Below are 16,252 nucleotides of genomic sequence, written 5' to 3' on the forward strand. Positions count from 1 at the left end.
TGATTTCCAATTTTATTTCGTCTTCTCCCTCAAAAGACCAAGAGACTCAAAGAGTAGAGGAGCTTTTATGACAGGTTCTGCCGTTAGCGTCATCAGAGTGGCCACAGAAGTTCGGATTGATTTGGCAGTGATTATTACACCTTGACACTTTAGGAAGCTTCATGCATGGAATATGGAAAATGCAAAAGACACGGGTGCACATTTGAGGGAGAAGAATTATTAAAAAGACACTTAGTAAGAATGCCAGTTTCTCCCCATCATGAGGTCTAACTTTCTGTTTTTGGTCTAATGTTTAGCACTGATCAGTAATACCTTTCTCATTGCCGCGTGTAAACATGTGTCTAAACTTGTAAGAATTGGTTATTTATCTTGTCTTTTACTGTCTTTTTATTAATATGAGTGATTTAGGTTTTAGGGGTTTTTTTGGCCAGTGAATGAAGGAAACAAGACCTGTCTAAAGATATACATTTTACTTAAGGCTAACAAGCTGTGTAGCCTGCTCTCCATAGGGCCTTCAGTTCCTCACTGGTAATTCAGTAAAGAAGAAAAATGTCTGTTTTAAAACTTATAAATATTCTACTAATAGCATAATACAGGGGTTGGCCAACTTCAAGTGACCTAACATACATACTTGGAGTCCTGGAGAGGAGAAACAGAACAATATTTGAAGTCATAAAGAGTGAAAATGTTCCAAATTTGAAGAAAACTATAAACCCACAAATCCAAGAAACTCAACAAACTGCAAAAGAAACAAGGAAAAAACTATACCAAGGAACATCATAATCAAATTGCATAAAATCAGTGATTAAAAAAAATCTTAAAGCAGACAGGTTGGTTTTTTTTTAAGACATATTCTGTACAGGGAAACAAAGATAAGAATGCATCTAAAACAAGCTGGACCTTAGCACACTGAGACAAAAAAATTGTCAACCTAGAATTCTATACCCAGTAAAAATATCTTTCAGAAATGAAAACGAGATAAAGACTTTTTCAGACATAAAACAGCTAAAAGAGTTCATCAGTAGCAGACCAGCACAAACCATTTGGAAAGCCTCAGATCCAAATGCCAGCTATTACGATTACTTGTTTTTTGGTCTTGGACATATTTTAATGTCTCTGAACCTTCAGATTTTCATCTGTGAAAGGAGAAGAATACCTATTTTACAGGATTTTCATGAGGATCAAATGAAATATGGAAAATAATTGACATTTGTTGAGTGCCTTCATTATGCCAAGCACATGTTATCTCATTAAAAATGGAAATAAAATACCCAATAAGAGGCCTGCTACCCTGATGATTTTCTTATGCTAGCATCTGTTTTTTCTTTCTTCAGCAACTGAAAAACTTGGATTACTCTATAAGTTAGCCCAAATAGCTAGTCAGTCAAATTTTGATGAAGCACTTTTCCTAAACTTGTTTTCCTTTAGTTACCACCATTAAATATGCTTAACAGTGGGAATTAACAACTTTCCTTAGTAGAATAGACACAACTATCAAATCATTTTGTGAAAGGGTTAAGTATGTTCTAAACTAAACCTAATTTTTTTTGGCTTGTAATTTGAGTAATTTTTTTTCAGTCATGTTTATGAAAGTATAATTTATGCACTGTTTATCTGATTTTTATTATAAACCTAATGGATAGGGGCCATGCGTGTCTTTATAGTTTATACATTGCCCCACAGAGTTTTTGGCACTCAGTAAATGTTAAATAATATTTCTGTTCAGCATTCTGCAGACAGGAAGCATATGGTAATAAATGTCAGAGTACAGGTTGAAAATCTCCCAAAAGTTGTATGTTATATTGTTTGGAAAAACCAGTGCAGATATTTTCGTAAATGAAACATTTTAAAAGGGGTTTCCCAGATTTATATTTTCTTTAACAATTTTCTCTAGGCTTTGTTTACTTTATTTTCAAATTAAAACTTTTCCTCTTCAGAAATAGTTTAATATTAAAAGTAGTATAACATTAATGCAGTTTCATGAGAAAATATATAAATGATTTTTTAGATAGCATAAAGAAAAAGTAATTCATAGTCTGAAGGATAGCATGAAGAAATATTTAGAGGCTCAAGCAACATAAGCCTTTATAATACATTGTAGGAAAAAATAAACAGCAGGTAGTTCTTTATCATTAAATGTCAGCATGAATTAGAGGTATATCACTGCTACAGCTAAGAAATGGTTAATCATAACCAGGTATACAAAACCATTTAGATAGTATGTATCTAAATTATCTTTCCATAATTTGCTCACCTACGATTGATTTGTTAGCCACGCTTGTTTGATTTGATTTTTGTGACCTTTTTTTAAGGATTAGCATAATCTGAATGAGAAAATATCTGAATTGGGCCATGTTAGTTAACCTCTCTAAGGCTTAGGTTCCTCATGTCTAAAATGTGGATAGGGAATCCAGGCACAGCTTAGTTTGGTGCCTCTGAATCAGATTCTCTTACAAGGCTGTAATCAGGATGTCAGCCAGGGCTGTAGTCATCTCTCTGCTTGGGGAGTATTTACTACCAAGCTCACTCACATGGCTATTAGCAAGCCCTAGATCCTCTCTGGTTGTTAGTCATGGGCTGCTCCATAGGGGTCCTCACAACATGGCAGCTTATTTCCCCTAGAGCAAGAGCTGAGTGAGAGTGTGTGAGCAAGAGGATGGACAAACAAGACATCCCATCACTTTTGTCAGATATTTGTTAGAAGCAAGTCACTAGATCCAGCCCGCATTCAAAGGGGAGGGAATTTTACAAGAATTTGAACATCACCAGTTAGGGATCAATGTAGTAGGCAACCAATTCAGAGGCTTCTCTACTACACATATGATCCACAGATAGGACAAATCATTGAATGTACTCTGGATGCTCTGAAATTCATTTGTTTAAATTATCCTAAGATCTTACCAAGATCTTGAATTCAACAGGCGAAATGATTTTACAGTTCACATTAAATATTTTATTTATTCCTAGCAACAATCCAGTAGGTTTTGTTGACCTCAGTTGTGTTGATATAAACTGATATACTGAGCGACTTGCTCAAGATTACATATCAAATGAGCTGTAAAACAGCAACCTTAGTGTAGGTCTTCTGATTCTAAGCCCTGTACTCTTTCCATTTGGCTGTAACTGCCTCCTGACCAGTACTATCTTGGATTTAAAGCCCTTCGAAAAAAGCATTATACATCTAAATGTATATACAAATTTAAGAATTTTATTTATATAGAGAGATTTTTATACATAGATTTATACAGAGAAAGGCAGACATAGATAACATTCCATCTTAGACTCTCATGTACACCACACCATTAGGATTTAAAATATTGTTTCAAATATTATCATGTCAAAGTCTAATACCATTGTAAGGTCTGCAACAGCTGTAGCACTGATATACCTCTAGCATAATAGTATCTGTCAGCCTAAAACTGTCCTTGCAGGGTAGATTCTATTTGGATGGAGAGATGAACAAGCAAAACAGCAGAACTGTTTTGGTGGCTCGGTTCTCCCTTGGCTTCTCCTAAAGCCCTGGACTCCTATGACTTGAGTGAAGACCATGGGAACTCCAGTGAACTTTCTGCTTCCTGTTTGCATTGGGGTAACAGAATAGTTTGTTTTGAATGGATGGGCTGCTTTCGGTGGATAGTCACAGGTTACCTTTCTTTGGTCCTAAGTTGGGTCTTCTCCCTTTTTTGCTTCAGTCCATGAAGTTTCAGCCTATACCCAAGACCCCTCGTGTCCACTATCAGAAAGTAGAGTGGTAACATAAGCAAGCAGATAATAGCTCTAACTGGGTTCAGTGCCTTGAAGTGTAGAGCAGGAAGTGGGAGAGCAAGGGTTATGAGCTATGGTAGTGGTGGTAGTTAGTATTTATACCCTTCAGATCACCCTGGAGAAAAGAGAGGTAATTTTTTTAAGGCATTTGCTAAATTCTTAAAATAACTTTGTAGTATGGTTAGTAGGAACATCTTTCTTTACAGGAGCAAAAGAATAGTTCCTACAGCTAATAAGCAAATTTGGCAAAGTGTCAGGATATAAGGCCAATACACAGAAATCATTTGTATTCCTATATAACTAGTAACAAATAATTGGAATTAGAAAAACAATATGGACTAGTTATGGTTTTAGTTTGTGATTAGATAATTCTCTATAAAATCAGGGTATTATCAGACAAAATGCAGAGAAAACAGTTTTCTTCTCAATTGAATATAAAGGAAATTGTTGTCTTTCATACACACAGACACACACTTGAGTTTTTCCTTCCTTTCCTGTATAATCTGGGGATTGTGCTTTTTGGTAGTGGTTTGCTAATCCCTTTAAATAGCTCGTAATGTAAGTATTCCATAGTTTTCATTAACCGCGAATTTCAGCTTTTTTTTAAACCTCTACTCAAAAAACCATACTTGGTTGTTGTTTCATCCTTTTAGCCTGGTTGGTGAAGCAGCAAGCCTAATGCAAATCCTAAATAGCGTGATGTAGATGACAGTCTAAGACTTTAATTATATGTCATTTTATTCACAACACTCAATTCCAGGAAGGAAAAAATGGCTTTGTTGTTGTAAAAGACATATTATGTGAGTATCATTCATTGTAAACCAAAAATGATACTGTACTATAGCATAGACAACAATGGGAACTGATTTTGAAAATGTGACCTGTATGAGAAACTGAATAATAGTGAAAGTTATCAAAATGGAAAGAAGTGTTAATGTGAAATCCAGCCTTCTCAGAAATACTCTTTCCTGGCCTTTTGCTTTTGTTGCTTGTCATGCATGAATGAAAGTGCTGCACTCTCAGGGGAGCAGGAAAGCCTCTGTGTCGGTTGTTTATTTCTTTAATCCCTCCTCCTTTGTGATTTTTGATGTCAGATCTAAAATAGAAAGCCTGTAAATATAATGATTATCACATGGATAATCACCTGCATTAGGAACCGCTCTGCTTCTCTATTCTAACCCTAGCTGTTCTCCACATGTCACATTCACTCTGTTGGTTGGATTTTAACTTGACTGCTTCATTAGATTTGTGAAACTCAGTACGTGGCGCCCTGGGGCAGCACAGATGGAGACTTGCTTGTTTTCTTTTCTCACTTTTACTGCAAAGGCACGCTAAAAAGTCCTTTTCAATTTAGTGTGATCAGTTCACTTGGAATTACCCTTGATATTTGGAGCCTGTCTTACTATTCTGCCCACCATTTATGCCCCTTTTTTCTTCCCTGATTTCTGACCTAATGCCTTTTCCTTCTGTCCCTCCATGCAGTGAATCTGAAGACGAAAATTCTGCTTAAAATTCTTACTGGGTCAAACTGTTCCCCTGTGTTGTTTTATTTGTTTTGCTGAGAGGGAAAAATAAATGTTGTTCTATCATTGTATCTACAAACACCTTCAGATCAGAGGTTAGCTGTGGGAAAGTCTGCCGTGATGTGAGCCAGCTGCCTTCTCTAATGGAGTGACTGGGGGCACCAGCCCAAGATCAAAAGAAGGTGGGAGGAAGTCAGGAGATAAGATCTTTTTAAGCCATAGAACAAGTGCTTAGCTTTTCAGTGACAGGGCACAGCTCTGCAAACCTGTGTGAGGGGGCGCTAAGATAGAAAATTGAGTTGACTTTTCTTCAGCATGTCCTTCCTCAGTCAGAAATATGTTGGTGCTTGGAATAGTTTACAGATGTGGAAGTGTCCTAGGGCCCAGTTTCCTTAAAGAATAATGATCTGACATTTATAAATGTGCCTTCTTGCAATTAGTTCTACTATACCATAACAGATCACAGTCGATAGCTTCTTACGTTTGTGGGAGCAGAACTGCACATTAAAAAGGCAACTTAACTACTGTATTTGAATTTTAAGTTTTTACGTCTTAGTGCAACTTCAGTCATACAGATTCTTCATATTAACTTTGTCTTATAGTCCTCCAGGTTTCTTTTGTGCCTCTGATAAAGTTCCATGTAAATAAGTAGTTCTTGCAGGGCTTCTTAGTTGTCTTTTCCATATAAGAATTAGCTTGGTTAGTTCTTGAGTTGGACAGCTTGGAAAAGTTCTACGTTGATATCTTTTGAACTTTATCCTTTTCCTTGACATCCAGGCTAGCAAATATTATTGACTGTGTGGTATACAAGATTCTAGTGTAAGTAAATTGTCAGAGAGGCTAACCTTGCTTGCAACAATTGTGAAGATCATAATTCCATTTTTTTAAAATCTATATCAAGTAAGGTTAACTCTATGAGCTTTATGCTTCTGTAGTCAACAGCCTAAGGAGTTGTACTTTCAGCTTATCACTTTCTATTAACTTCAGTGTTCAGCTGTAATCGTCTATTTCGACCTTTTCAAACCCTCAAAGTGGTTCTTTAAATTTATATGCTATTAGTATATTGGACCATAAGTGCATACATACTTTTCTTCCCTGTGTTTTCCTTAACATGTAGATAGTACCCAGATTTGTGCTGGAGACATTAACTGTAGTTTCTGCCTTACATGGCTTGGTGCAGCAGTCGTTTTAGTTGGATCTGCTCACTACTCAGGCTCACATCCCATCCTTCTATTAATATCTCTTGGCAAAGATAATTTTGGAGGAATGTAAGTTAAGATGTAGAGGCTCTTGACAGTTGTCTGCAGTTTTTTTTTTTTTTCCATTTTCAAGGGGGAAGTGGAATGGAAAAGTAATATTGCCTCCATTTTCTGTATCAGTACTAAATGAAAATATATATGCAAAGCAGAGTGAAGAAAGGGAAAGGATTTGGTTACACAGATGTGTTTTTTGTCATTTGATAACCTATTATAAGGGCATTAGAGTATATAGTAGGGTTCATCAGATTGTGCCCTTAAGATATATTTAATATCCAGAAAAATATTGTTTTAAAAATTTTAACTGTATTTTTTAAATGATGTTCAACTTCTGTTACCCTGTCATCTTCTATCAAAGAGAAATGGGGGGGGTGGGGACTTTTTATTACAAAAATTTTCAAACAGGCCAAAAAAATAGTAATACTGAATACATCTAGATTCAGTCATTAACATTTTACCATTTTTGCTTCACTTTATTTTTTTTAAGTTTTCTAAAATAAATTACATATATCATGCCATTTTATCCCAGAATACTTCAGAATGCACCTCTAAAAATCTAGAACATTTTCCTTATGAAATCGATAATTCTTAATATTATCTAATTCCCATTTCATAATCAAATTTCTCCACTTGTCCCAAAATGTATTTTATAGCTGGTTTCTTCAAAACAGTTTACAATTAAAATCTGTATATTGTTCCTGGTCATTTTTCCCCTGCCCACTTTATCATAACATTGACTTATTGAAGAAACCAAGCTACTTGTCCTGTATAATGTCCTGCATTATGGATTTGCTCATTTGCTTTCTCAGTGTATCATTTAACTTGTTCTCCTATTCTCTATATTTCCTGTAGACTGCAAGTTATTAAATAAAATTTTTATTAATTCATGTTAAAAACTTTATAGCTGATGCTGTGTACCTTATACTGCATCATTACAGAAGACACAGTGTTTTTGGTGATCCCATTATTAATGATAAGTGATAGGATCGATCGCTGGGTTAAAGTGATGACAGCTTGATCCTTGTATTATAAAGTTATACTTTGCTCCCCATGACCAGCATGTGATCTTTGATACTTTGATTCCATGAAATACCCAGTTCCCCGTCATCCTTTCACCTAATGAATTTAATATCCATTGATGATCCTTGCCTGAATAAATTTCATCAGGGATTACAAAGTGGTGGGTTTTCTGAATCTGTACATTTTTTAGCAGACGTTTTTCTCTACAGGTATTTTCTCTACGTTTTTCTGTAAGGTATTGTTTTAATTAAAAACATAACCATCAGCATCTTCCTTAGGTTTCAAATGATTTTCTTTGCTGGGGTCAAAACACCTGAACTCACAGTGACAGCTACAGTAAAAACATGTACTATATCTTATTTCAACTTCTGAAGTGTGTTGACATTATGCTGCCTTTTTTTTTATGCCAAGGTAAAAAGAACTCTTTTTTTTTTTTGGTGTAAGAATAAAAATTGAACTATGTGGATATATTGAGATAATTGTGTAAAAAGAAGACTGAATGAGTTTCAAAATGGATTATTTCTTCATTACCTAGCACTTTATAATTAACTGTTCCTTTTTTTTTATTTCAGGAAGCTGCCACTTTTGCTAGAGAGCAAGGCTTTGAGGTGAGTTAACCCACAATTGTACACTAAACAGATCCTAAAGGTTTCTTCTAGCTGATAATGAAGTTCTTTTGGACAGTGATTGATGTGCTATTATACTCTCAGAGCCTCGCAGCAGTTGCCATGGAAACTTGGCAGTCGTCATGGTTTCTTTGTTCTGCCAGCACAGTGTTATGACGCACTCTGCTAGGTCTGCACCCAACATCGCCTACAGATGTTATTTATTGAATTTTGAAAAGCCTCTTGGGAAGCCAAGAGGTTGGGCACGGTTTCAAGCTGCCTCTGCAGATATGGGGCCTGTCAGTTTGTTCAGTTAAAAAGCTACCTCATTAGCTGCATTACATTTCATAAGGATTCACTGCTAAAGCAGTGGTGGAGCAAGACTAAATAGTGAAATATAATGTCATTTAAATAATTTCAACCCTACCACATGTAGATTATCATTATGTAAATTAATTTCCAAAAGTTGTACCTAACAGTTGTTAGGAACTGATTAATTTAAATACTGTTCATATAAACTTCCTGTCTGAATCTCTTTTTTTTCTTCTCTCTTCTTCTTTTTTGATAGCATAAAACATATACATTTTCTGAAACAAAATATTGATACTTGCTTTACTTTCCAGATAATTGATTCTGTTTTCCTCATAGAAATAGAAATATTATCTTGTCAAGATTCCAAACTCCATGTGGTTGTTGTTGGCAAAATTAAGATAATAGACAAGACTATGTTTTTACCTACATAATATCTACCTTCCAGTCCATCATTAGGAAATACTGACTAATCTCAGCGCAGGTTAATTGATAGAGAATTCACTGAGTTGGTGAGTTTTATGACTATCATATTTATTTAGCTAGAATTACATAGAATACTGTGTTCTATACAGCAACTTGGAATGTTTCATGGTAGTAATTTTTTAACATTTAATCTGACTAGAGCTGGAACATACAGAAACTCTCTCCTTATTTGCATACTCAGTATTGTCTACCATCTACAGAAGCTGTGAGCATTGACTGGATATATTAGTAAGCTCACTTTGAACTCTTTAGAGAAAGGTGTTGTATGAAATTGTGATGGAAATGTTATTTAAATGTACGAAAGACAGATTCATTATCAAGCAACAAAGTGATACATGTGTATGTTATCCATGTCATAGGACTTGACAACCAGGCATAGGGCTTCCTTTTCTTGGAGGAAGATAGTGAGCATGTGGTATAAGTATTCTACTCTCAAGATCTTATGAAAAAAACTGTATCAGGGTATGAAACTCTGCCTCATAATGCTCAATTAATGGCAACTTTGATAGTTTCTTGGGAGTTTGCTTTTTTTGTTTTAACATATTCTCATGAATATGGGGTTGAGTCACATGAAGAAGAAGGAATAAAGATTTCCAAGTAATTTTTATCTAATTTAAGTTTCACTTTGTCATTTCCCAAACTGGCAATTGATATACAGGGCTAAGTGTAACGAAAGGAATATTCAATTTAAAAGTCAAATGTTTTGATCATGAAACTATACGTAAATGTTTTCAGCCATGTTTTAAAGTTTCACTGATGTGAAATTTCAGTATTAACAATTAATACTCTCTGTTGTTACATCAAAATTCTCCAAAGATAAAAGGCTGCTGAGTATAAATTTGTGTCCTATTTTCTGTGCTAACATTTAAAAATGTATTTTGGTTCTAGAAAATAAGCAATTTTGTAGATGTTTAGAAATATAACATGATGTATAACAAATGATCATGATTCAGTAGTACCTTGATAATAGTTTTTAATAGTTTATTAAACCTTACTAATTCATAGTTTTATTGCCCTCTTGAGCTATGTGCTATGTATATGCCTGGTTTAAATACAGTCTTAGCAACAAACTACTTTTTCTATTTTCTACTAACCAGCACCATATTAACCTTTCCGTTAGTTCTTACTCATTGATTCTAGAGTTGTTTCTTTTTACCATAAGTCTGCCATAAATGATTACGGCATATAAACAAAGTGATGATGCTTATAGTAGGATACCTTGTTACCTCCTGACATAGCAAGATGACTCAGTTGGTGATTTGACAATGATGTGTTAGATTGGTTAAAGCACACAGTGTCTTGACGTGTCCCTTCATGGGTTCCCTAAAATATTATATGCATCGCAGAATCTGTAAGAGCCATGAGTAGAATACCCTGAAGTAAATATTGTTAATAAAATATAATCCATGTATGGCATGCTATCTAGAGAAACTGAATGATTTTAAAATGTCATGAAAGTTTCCTAAATCCATTAGATAGGAATATAAAAGCATAGGTTTGAAACTTGGTATTTTTAAAGACTCAAACAAGAATAAATCACTTAACAGTTTAATGTCTATGGAAATGTGTCAGTGCTCTCAAGTGTAGTGTGACAAACTAGACAAAATCTGTCTTATTCCTCCCAACTTTAATTTTACCTCTTAATTTGGGGCATGAATGAGAGGAGAGAAATGAAAAAATTAAAAAAGAAAGGAAAGGTGGGCGTTTTTTTCTTCCCACAAATCCACTGTCCTACCCTCATTTTCTGTTATAAATCCCAATCAGTTCCCAAAGCCACTGAGTGTTGCCACTAGTGTTCTGTCTGCTAAGAGACCAATCTAAATGCCTCTAAAAATAACCAGTGTTTATTCATCAGGAAATATCTTCAGCAGCATTGTTTATGATATTCTGATTAGCTTCCCTGCAAATTTTAGATAATCTTTATTTAAGAAAAAAATCTTGGACTTCCCTGGTGGCACAGTGGTTGAGAGTCCGCCTGCCGATTCAGGGGACACCGGTTCGTGCCCCGGTCCGGGAAGATCCCACATGCCGCGGAGCGACTAGGCCCGTGAACCATGGCCGCTGAGCCTGCGCGTCCGGAGCCTGTGCTCCGCAACAGAAGAGGCCACAACAGTGAGAGGCCCGCGTAACGCAAAAAAAAAAAAATTGGGCAATTTTCAGTAAGAAGAGGCAGCTTAGGAGGGCACTGGAGAATGAGATAAAAACTGGAGCTGGGCAGAGCACAAAGCAGAAGAGAGAGGATCTTTATATATAGGTTGATGGAAAATTGCATAGTGCCCTGTTTTAAATGACAGACCTGCTAAGAATTTAAAATGACAATTCTTTGGGTAAAAAGTTTCGTGAGGCCTTTTGGTATTTTGGAAAATCGGTTCAGACTACAGTGTTTTTAAATCAACCTTATCTTGAACTGATTAAAGGTTTGTATTTTTAGAACCTAAATAAAAATAAGGTACTTAGTAACATGTTTCATTATGAAACCTTTTTAAAGCAGTATTGAAAATTGATTTAAATTAAAGTGAAGGGCATACCTCCAAAACCTAAATAAAAAATATTTTTTATATTTTCATTCTCAGTGAAATAGAGTATATGCCAAATGATGAAGATAACTTATACCTTTTCTATTGGATCAGTTATTCAGTTTTACTCCAGGCAACAAATTTTAATTTTCTTATTTTAGATCTCTAAAATACAATACTTCTAACCATAGAGGAAATAAAGCAATCTTTTAACATTTTCCTACTTTCCCTACAGCCCATGACTCTACCCAGAGGCTTCCAGGCTTGTAGTCTTTCTCTGAGCAATGACAACTCTATCATCTTATACCACTGAGAGAGGGAAGTATTGAATTGTGCTATCCAATACGCATCTACTAGCCACGTGTGGCTATTTAAATTAAAATTAAATAAAATTTAAAATTCAGTTCCTCAGTCTCTTGGCACATTGGAAGTGCATGCATATGTAGATAGGAACTACCATATTGGACAGAGCAGATATAAACATATACATCATCACAGAAAGTTCCACTGATCAGCACTGGATAGCAAGTCCAGAGAGTTTCAGGAGGTATTGATTCCCAAAGAATTCTCCAAGATTTTTCTAAGGTTCCTGTGTTCCTTACAAATACAAAGAATGCAGTGAATGATCACCAAGAGTTTCTGGAAATAAGACACTAAGTCAGGTCATGCTGGCTAAGAGAGTACAATGCTGCTTCCTTAGGTGACTGAGTCCCAAATGACAACAGTTTTACAACACTAGATTAACAGAAAGAGATACGATAGTCTTCAAATTCTCTTCATTTAATCACTTACTCATTCAACAAATATTTGCTGAGCACTGACTTTCTGCCTAACACTTTGAAAACTTGAAAAATACAAATATCTAGCTATGACAGAAAAAAGCAAAACAAACAAACAATAGGGAAACAAATTTCAAACAGAGGGAACAAGAGTACATAGGCCCACAGACACAAAAGAGCATAATGTACTGTGTACTCCAGGAACTGACAGGAGGCCAGTGTGACTGGAACGGAGTGAGTGAGGAGGAGGTAGTATGAGACAGGATGGAGGCTGACACATCATATGAACCCCGTAATTATTATAGGAGTTCCTATTTCGGGAACAAAGCAGAATACGCTGTGGTTAAGTGAGGCAATGTATGCAGACACCACAATTGGTATTCTATAAGAGTAGGTAGATTGTGACAGTATTGTTTAATATTTGTATCATCAACTTGTTAAAAATGGAATGAAGAGAATATATTCTGTTTTGGTTTTTTTTTTTTTTTTTTTTTAGTTTTGCTTGTGTTGGGTCTTTGTTGCTGCGCACAGGCTTTGTCTAGTTGCAGCAAGCAGGGGCTACTCTTCGTTGTGGTGTGTGGGCTTCTCATTGCAGTGGCTTCTCTTGTTGCGGAGCATGGGCTCTAGGCGCGAGGGCTTCAGTAGTTGTGGCTCGTGGGCTCTAGAGCGCAGGCTCAGTAGTTGTGGCACATGGGCTTAGTAGCTCCGCGACATGTGGGATCTTCCCAGACCAGGGCTCGAACCCGTGTCCCCTGCATTGGCAGGCGGATTCTTAACCACTGCGCCACCAGGGAAGTCCCGAGAATATATTTTTTAATTTGGAAAACAGTGCTGAATTTAAGGTGTGTGATCACCAGTGACAATAAAAGCATAATTGAACATTTATGAAATGATTCACAGTTTATAAAACCTTTTCTAACATATCATCGATATATTTAATATTCATACAAACCTGGTGGCTCGGGTAGGTAGGGCATGTATTGCCAGATCAGTTGAACAGAAAAAATAAGCTGCATGACTTGTTCAAGGTCATGTAGCTAACAGACAATAGAGCCAGAATCAGAGCTCAGCTCTCAGAGTCTGGTACTCTTTACTATATAAACTACGCTTCTTTCGTTCTCACATTCTAACATACTGGAGGAAGAAATTAGATTCCCAGTGACCTTGGAAAATGAGAAATACCTGGAAATTCAGAAGGTGAAATTCACTACGGTAAAATACAAGCCAGAATAATTAATAAAAAATATCCAAAGTGAGAGGCCCGCGTACCACACACACACACAAAAAAATATATATATATATCATATTTAAATGACTTACGAATGTGGCATAAAATGATTTAGGATAAACATGCTCTAGTTTTTTGGTTACAACAACAGAAGGCACATTGCCAGAATTCATAGAAGCAGTATAATCTGTGGATAACATGGAAGAGTATAATCCCTGGAGTTAGACTTTGTGGGTGCTAGTCCTGACTCCACCTCTTAGTATGCTTATGACTTTAGGAAGTTACTTAACCTCTCTGTGACTCAGTTTCCTCATCTATAAAATGGGGATATAGTAATAGTGCCTATTGCCTAGAGTGGTTAATATTCAATGAGTACTTTAGAGCTACATACACGGCTCTTGGTTTCTACATCTATGAAATAGGGATATAGTAATAATACCTACTGCCTAGAGTGGTTAAGATTTAATGAGTACTTCAGAGTGCTCATAGCTATTTATACATGGCTCATAGCTAAATTGTATGAGCTTTCTTCTACTTCTCCTTCCTTTTTTCTCTTTGTCCTCCCTTATTAGATACCATAATTGAATTCTCAGTACTCAAAACTCTTGAGGCCCTTTCTAGAGATTTTGAGGCAACTTAGGATTTGACAATTTTGGAAAGTATTAAAATGACGGTAAATAGAGGAAATAAATTAATATTTATGAAGTACTTGGCATATGCTAAATATTGCATTAAGCTCTTTCACTTACCTTATCTTCTTTCATCCTCACAAAAAAACATTTTTATTTTGAAACAATTTTAGATTTAGAACGTTTGCGAAAATAGTACAGAGAATTTCCAGATACCTTCACTCAGCTTCCCCTAATGTTAACATCTTACATAACCAGAATGTAATAATCAAAGTCAGGAAATTAGCATTTGTACAGGGTCAGTAACTGAACTACAGAATTTATTCTGATTTTACCAGTTTTTCCTCTAATTTCCTTTTTCTGTTCCACAATCTAATCCAGGGTTACAGGTTGCATTTATTTGTCATATCGTCTTAGTCTCTTCCTATCAGACAGTTTGTCACTTGTTCCTTGTTTATGAATTTGATACTTTTGAAGAGTACCTGTCAGTCATTTTGTAGAATGTCCCTCAATTTAGGTTTGTCTGATGTTCTCTCATAATTAAATTGAGGTCATGCATTTTGGGCAGAAATACCACAGAGATCACCCTTCTCAGTGCATCACATCAGGGATGTAAATGGTAGCCCAGTGTCTTACTGTTGGCCAAGTTAACTTTGATCACTGGGTTAAGGTGGTACTTAACGTCTGTGAAGTTACTGTTTTCCCACTGTAGTGAATAAATATCTTGGGGGCAATATTTTGAGACTGTGCAAATATCCTATTTTACCCACTAATTTTAGCATCGCTAAATTTGATCACTGGGGTGAAGGGATGTCTGTCAACTTTCTCCACTGTAACATTTCTGTTTTCCCTTTTGTAATGAATAAGTATCTTAGGGGGAGATACTATGAGCCTATGCAAATATCCTGATTCTCTTCAGACTTTTGCCCACTGATTTTAGCATACTTCACTCCCAACATCGTTTAACACAAATATTATTGTCTTAGTTTTGTAGGGAGGTTTATTTACCTGCCTGAGAGGTATATTTACCTCCTTGAGGTCACACAAATAGTAAATCCAGCTGTGTCATACTCCCTTGTAATTTCATCATTCTGTTAAGATATGTTAACCCAGGTATATGGGAGAAGAATCTACCAGGGGATAGGGGAGGAGAGGCTACAGAACTCGAAATATATATATTGTTAGGAAGACAAAATTGAGATTTTAAGAAAAGTTTTTATACGAGATGGGAATCAGCTGTTGAGGGCAAAGCAATGACTCCTCAAAGCATAGTGAGAAATTTAGATTTGGTGCACACTGACAGTGATCCAAGAGGGACAAAGGGGTTTTGTACGAACGGTGGATATCGATGCAAATATCAATAGAAAATATAGCTTAACCTTTCTGTAAAGGTTTATCTTTTGTATTTGAAAAGTTTGTTTCCATCTTGAATTGCCATTTTTATAAGATTTAATCTGACATAAAAAAAAATCTCTTTGATTAGGATACCAAAACTACCACAAAAAATACATCTTCTCACAGCGTTGGTATAAGACAACCGAATCTCACTCTTAATTTATTCCTTATACCACCTTAAAGAAGGACCTCTACTTAAAAAATATCCAGTACATGCATAAGATTCCGCCCCCAAGATGGTAAAGTGAATCTTTCTGGCGTTTGCTTCTTACCTTTACTCAAGATGAACTGTACCCAATCATAAGCAAAAATCCTACAGCAGTAAAATATGTGTTTGATAAGGAGACTGAGAAAATATATGTAATTTTTTAGAGTATACATTTATTTGAGAGAGTGAAGACATTATTATCATAAGACATTGGCAATAACTAATAATAAGGACCCATTGTATAGCACAGGGAACTCAACTCAATACTCTGTAATGACCTATATGGGAAAAGAATTTTAAAAAGATATATGTATGTATATATAACTGATTGACTTTGCTGTACACCTGAAACTAACACAACATTGTAAATCAACTATACTCCAGTAAAAATTTAAAAAACAAACAAACAGAAAAAAGACATGCATTTTGTGGGGTCTTTTCAACTGTTGTCAGTCATTTCTAATAGTCTTTCCCCTCAAACTGAGGGAATTTCTTCTCATGTTATCAGAGTTCAGGCTTAGCTCTCTTCTAAA

General features: G+C 35.7%; 1 protein-coding gene across 8 annotated transcripts in view; it reads left to right on the forward strand.

Annotated features, from left to right (window-relative positions):
• ADK (adenosine kinase) overlaps nt 1-16,252 on the forward strand; it is a 488,464-nt gene that overhangs the window by 393,117 nt on the left and 79,095 nt on the right. For all 8 annotated transcript variants that reach the window (XM_029245237.1, XM_029245240.1, XM_029245239.1 and 5 more), the window contains one exon: nt 8,137-8,172. In XM_029245237.1, the coding sequence (XP_029101070.1) occupies nt 8,137-8,172 (36 nt within the window). The remainder of the gene's footprint in view (nt 1-8,136; nt 8,173-16,252) is intronic.

This window comes from Monodon monoceros, unplaced genomic scaffold, assembly GCF_005190385.1.
Source record: "Monodon monoceros isolate NGI ecotype Baffin Bay Population unplaced genomic scaffold, NGI_Narwhal_1 Super_Scaffold_4, whole genome shotgun sequence".
In the NCBI taxonomy this organism is placed as follows: Eukaryota; Metazoa; Chordata; class Mammalia; order Artiodactyla; family Monodontidae; genus Monodon; species Monodon monoceros.